Source organism: Diaphorina citri, unplaced genomic scaffold (assembly GCF_000475195.1).
Source record: "Diaphorina citri unplaced genomic scaffold, Diaci psyllid genome assembly version 1.1 scaffold1896, whole genome shotgun sequence".
Lineage (NCBI taxonomy): Eukaryota > Metazoa > Arthropoda > Insecta > Hemiptera > Psyllidae > Diaphorina > Diaphorina citri.
The window spans coordinates 51,937-57,838 of NW_007379322.1; the positions used below are offsets into that span (position 1 = coordinate 51,937).

The following is a 5,902-nucleotide window of genomic DNA, read 5'->3' on the forward strand; positions in this document are numbered from 1 at the left end:
ATTCTTGTTCTGATTCTTCTTCTTCCTCTTCTTTTCTTCTCCTCCTCACAGATCATTTTTCATTTTCTTCATTCATTCTCTCTCTTCTGCTCTATTCCTCTGTGTCCCCTTTTACATGTTATTATTCTTCTCTCTTTTTTACTTTTCTTTTTATATGAAGTTCTTCTCGTTTTCTTCTTCTTCTTCCTCCTCCTCTTCTTCTCCTTTTTCTTCTTCGTCTTCTTCTTCCTTCTCTTTTTCATTACATTCTGTTTTATTATCTCTTTTTTTATTATTATTATTTCTTATTTTATTACTTTTTTGTGATTTGTTTTTTATTATCATACTTTTCATCTCACTTAATGGAGTGCATCTCTTTCTTCTTGTTCTCCTTCTTCTTCTTCTTCTTCTTCTTTTTCTTCCTTTTTTACTCGTAAAGTGTTTTCTTCTACTCCTTCCTTTTCTCTTTCTTCATCTCCTTTTCTCTACTTCGTTTTCTTCTTCTTGTTCTCCCTACTTTATCTTCTTCATCGTCGTCATCATCATGATCTTCTTCTTATTCTCTACTTCGTTTTTTCTGTTTCTTCTTCTTCTTCCTCTTCTTCTTCAATCCAAGGTCACACAGTTGTTATGCTTTTGTACTGTGTTTACAATCATACTCAATAGCTCAAGTAGGTAAATTATTATTATCATCATACAATCATACATCATCATAATCATTATTATTATCATTATTATTATTATAAATTCATAATTAGTGTGACTCATGGAAGAGTCCTGTGAACTCTGAGTTAGAAGGCAAGTAGTGGAACAGTGGAACTGCAGGCTAGTTGTTGTGGTAGGATTAGCGAGGCTGATGGTTGTTGTGGTAGAATTCGCGAGATGAGAGTGCGGTGTCACGAGTTGTGTGCAGAAAAAAAGGAGGTCTGTTCATTGGTGCCAAGGAAACAGGACTGAGAGGTTTGATAGCGCGGACTGTAACTGCTTACCGTCCTATAAGTGAAGGTCTTACGGTCTCGAAATCGAAGAAAATGAAGTCAGGATAGGTTAAAGCATTATCGGTAGCGTAGTGGTCAAGACGCTCGCCTGGTAAACAGGAGGGCGTGGATTCGATCCCAGCCGAGGCAGGGAATTTTATCATTTATTTGAGATTTTGACCACTTAATAATGGAGCTCTAAGGGTTAGGTGGCAGAGAACGCCTCCGGCGTTAACCTCGCTTAGTGGTTACCTTCCACTCAAGAGTCTATTATTATTATTATTATCATTATTATAAAATTCCGGGCGGGATGCGAACCCGCAACTGGCTCTCTCCTATCCTGCCTTCCTTCTCACTTCGATTGGGACGATGCGATGTACCTCCATTGTTACAGATTAGACCTTTGCTCTTATAGTTCCCTCTATCAAACCTCGTTGTACTTCTGGTGTCCCACAAGGCAGTGTTCTAGGGCCTCTCCTATTCTTTTTTGCAGGTTCTTGGCCACTGGAGATTCGTATCGACCCATTGCCTTCAATTATCGTCTTGGTCACTCCACTGTTCAAACAATTGTCCAGGATGTTTGTATTGCAATAATAGCAAACCTAAAAGCAGAGAGTCTACCCACGCCTACAAAGGAGACATGGAAAGAGATAGCAAATGAATTTTGGAACCTCTGGAATTTCCCCCACTGCCTTGGGGCGTTAGATGGTAAACATATAAAAATAGTTGCCCCTGCAAACAGTGGATCTAATTATTTCAATTACAAGCACACATTTTCTGTGGTGTTGTGGACGCACAATACAAATTCATTTTTGTTGACATAGGATCATATGGTAAAAATTCCGATAGGGGAATATTCGCAAGTTCAGCGCTAGGAAAAGCATTAAATAATGGAACATTAAACATACCAGAAGACAAGAATCTCCCTGGAATCAATACCAAGGCACCATATAGGTATGTAATAACAGCCGATTCGGCCTTTCCATTGAAGAAGAATCTCATGAGACCCTACCCAGAACCACAGTCCATGGAAGACGTGGAGAAACGCATTTTCAATTACCGTCTATGTCGTGCTCGCCATGTAGTGGAAAATGCGTTTGGTATATTTTAACCCAAAAATTTAGAATTTATCTAAGAACACTGAATTCCAAGCCAAGCAATGTGGATAACATCATAATGACTACAATTATTCTACATAATAGAATAGAATATACCTTGTTTATCCTGCCCGAATAGGACTGAAAAGTCCCTGTTGCGTCGCCACTATGTAAGTTTTGGTTAGAAATGGCACATAACTTGTAGCTACTATCTCTCTCTCTGCCTCTCTCCTCTCCCTTACACTTTTCCCAAATATTAAGCTCGGACCCGGCAGTCTCCAGTTAACACTACCTACAATAACATCGGTGAAGTTTACGTATATCATCCCCGGGGATCCAGCGGAGAGACTCAACTTCATAAGGTAAGAGCTTTTCCTCGACTCTAATTGTCCATCCCCAATTTCGCAGAGAAGAGAACGAACCTCCCCACATTGTTAGTCCTTTCGGGCCAAATTTTCTCTCGCGAAATTTAGCTCTTACCCCCCGGGTGATCTCTTTTCTTGTTTCGAGAAAATCTTCAATTTTTTTTCTGAAGTGATTTTTCTATTGCGCACACCCACGTTTTTCCGATTTTTAGTGCATTTTTTCGATTTTTTCTGCATGGCAAGCGAGCGCGTTACCACTGGACCAACCGTGCCCCTTGTTTTATATATTATATATTTTCTTTATTCTGCTATCGCCAATCGGCGAAAGCTAAACCGCTAAAACAACAACATTATATACTAGTAACTAGAGACTCCGTGCAGGGGCGTGTACAGGATTTCTTTGAAGGGGGGCTGAGAGTCAAAATAGAATAGAATAGAATAGAATAAAATAGAATAGAATATACCCTGCTTATATTGCCAGAATGAGACTGAAAAGTCCCGGGGAGTGATGTACGGGGGGATTTTTGGACTTTGGCCTACAGTAAAGGAGAAAAATGAACGGGGCCGGACCTCCCCTCGGTCCCTCCACCTAAATACGGCCATGACTCGATGTTGTTGACCGAGAGGTCATATGATGGCTAATTACGTTCTAGCAAATTCCGTCCAAATGTCGGCTTAGTTGGAGGGTAGCGTGTTTGCGATAGGTCGCGGGTATCATTCCCACCCGGGGTAAATTTTATCGCAAACAGGTGAGGTTCGGACCATAGCAGTTACAGTTCCCTCTGTCAAACCTCTTTTTTTAAAAAAAAGATAAAATCAGATTTTTTGTTTTCAAAGGCAATAACACATTTCTGCTGTTTATTTTTATAACAACATACTTTCCCCCATTCTATTGAATTAGGGGGAAATTTAGGTGACATAGTAGGTATTTAAGTGTTCTCTCTAGGAGAGAAATCCTCTACATAGGACGCTAGAGAGGATAAAGGAGTGGGCACAGTTACAGGAGCATTAGCAGTAGATGAATGTGACGAAACGTTACTGGTGTAGGCACTGTAGTTACCATAATTTGAGTTATCATTGAATGAGTACTCTTGTCTGAATGCATTATGAACTTATACATTCTCTTGAGGCATGAGATATTTTCGTTCTATTTGAGAGACTGTATTGAAAATTTTAGTTTTCACGTCATAACATGGACGTGACTTCTGCATAATTACCGATAAATGTGACGATTTGACGAAACGTTACTGGTGTAGGCACTGTAGTTACCATAATTTGAGTTATCATTGAATGAGTGCTCTTGTCTGAATGTATTATGAACTTATACATTCTCTTGAGGCATGAGATATTTTCGTTCTATTTGAGAGACTGTATTGAAAATTTTAGTTTTCACGTCATAAATGAACAGTATCTGGCTACGTGGTACTGTTGATGATAGGTAAGTATTTTTATATTTATTTTACGAAACGTTAACGATTTGACGAAACGTTACTGGTGTAGGCACTGTAGTTACCATAATTTGAGTTATCATTGAATGAGTACTCTTGTCTGAATGTATTATGAACTTATCAGCAGTAGATGAATGTGACGAAACGTTACTGGTGTAGGCACTGTAGTTACCATAATTTGAGTTATCATTGAATGAGTACTCTTGTCTGAATGTATTATGAACTTATACATTCTCTTGAGAGTCTTGAGGCATGAGATACTTTCGTTCTATTTGAGAGACTGTATTGAAAATTTTAGTTTTCACGTCATAAAAATCAGCAGGAGAAAATGTGCGCACAGTGGCCTTAATACTGTCGAAAAATAAATCTACACTGTCTCTTTGGGTTTCTGGTGCCGATATTCCTGCCGGTTCACATTCTTCCTGTCGAATAAGATAATTCGTAAGCGTGGCACTTGCAGAATTCGCGTTCTTCCTATGCTTTTTGGGAGCCCGCCCTTGGGAAGCACCATCTTGCGAAGCACTAACATCCGACCCTTGGGGAGCACCATCTTGGGAAGCACCATCATCCCACCATTGGAAACCACCTACTTCCGGTGGTTCAGGATCATCCAGATCCACATCATCATCATCATCTTCAGCAGTGCCACCCAGAGAAGATACTCGTGCCTTGTCTTTCAGGAACGGTATTAGAAATGCCATCTCATCCTCCAATTTCCATTTTCGAATTTTCTTGGCCGCCCTTCCAGTTGATGTTTCCCGGGCTTTGAGATGTTTGCGAAGCTGCCCTCGAAGTGACTCCCACCTCTTTTTACATGCAATACCTGCAAGGAAAAATGAAAAAAAATATTTTCTTGATCACCCATGTTAAGCAACATTAAACGTTTAATTAATAAATTTCAATTTATTAATTAAACGTAAAGTTTAAGTAATTATTAAATTTTCCTACGATTTTATTGCTCCTCGATTTTAGCAAAGCTTTTGATTCCGTAGACCATGACATCCTCCTTGCCAGATTGGTTTCAATGAATCTTTCAGGAGATGTCGTGGAATGGTTTCGGTCATATCTGAGCGATCTACACTGTCTCTTTGGGTTTCTGGTGCCGATATTCCTGCCGGTTCACATTCGTTCTGTCGAATAAGATAATTCGTAAGCGTGGCACTTGCAGAATTCGCGTTCTTCCTATGCTTTTTGGGAGCCCGCCCTTGCGAAGCACTAACATCCTGCTCTTGGGGAGCACCATCTTGGGAAGCACTATCATCCCACCATTGGAAACCACCTACTTCCTGTGGTTCAGGATCATCCAGATCCACATCATCTTCATCTTCAGCAGTGCCACCCAGAGAAGATACTCGTGCCTTGTCTTTCAGGAACGGTATTAGAAATGCCATCTCATCCTCCAATTTCCATTGTGCTTTTTGGGAGCCCGCCCTTGCGAAGCACCAACATCCTGCCCTTGGGGAGCACCATCTTGGGAAGCACTATCATCCCACCATTGGAAACCACCTACTTCCTGTGGTTCAGGATCATCCGAATCCACATCATCATCTTCTTCTTCAGCAGTGCCACCCAGAGAAGATACTCGTGCCTTGTCTTTCAGGAACGGTATTAGAAATGCCATCTCATCCTCCAATTTCCATTTTCGAATTTTCTTGGCCGCCCTTCCAGTTGATGTTTCCCGGGCTTTGAGATGTTTGCGAAGCTGCCCTCGAAGTGACTCCCACCTCTTTTTACATGCAATACCTGCAAGGAAAAATGAAAAAAATATCTTTTTGATCACCCATGTTAAGCAACATTAAACGTTTAATTAATAAATTTTAATTGATTAATTAAACGTAAAGTTTGAGTAATTATTAAATTTTCCTTTTTTGCAGGTTCTTGGCCACTGGAGATTCGTATCGAACCATTGCCTTCAATTATCGTCTTGGTCACTCCACTGTTCAAACGATTGTTTGTATTCCAGGATGTTTGTATTGCAATAATAGCAAACCTAAAAGCAGAAAGTCTACCCACGCCTACAAAGGAGAAATGGAAAG

The 5,902-nt window shown here is 40.2% G+C and overlaps 2 protein-coding genes across 2 annotated transcripts; both read right to left on the reverse strand.

The window, feature by feature from the left end:
* Window positions 1-3,880: 3,880 nt before the first annotated feature.
* On the reverse strand, window positions 3,881-5,109 carry LOC113470875. The gene is made up of 3 exons (XM_026829615.1): window positions 5,094-5,109; window positions 4,080-4,689; window positions 3,881-3,972 (listed from the first exon to the last, which is right to left on the reverse strand). Exons 1-2 carry the CDS (start codon window positions 5,107-5,109, stop codon window positions 4,091-4,093), a joined length of 615 nt encoding a protein of 204 aa, XP_026685416.1. The 3' UTR covers window positions 3,881-3,972; window positions 4,080-4,090.
* A 135-nt stretch (window positions 5,110-5,244) lies between these two features.
* On the reverse strand, window positions 5,245-5,609 carry LOC113470876 (the record flags this gene model as incomplete). The annotated part of the gene is made up of 1 exon (XM_026829617.1): window positions 5,245-5,609. A coding segment is annotated over one exon (365 nt), but the record flags the coding sequence as incomplete, so codon positions are not given.
* Between the last annotated feature and the right edge of the window lie 293 nt (window positions 5,610-5,902).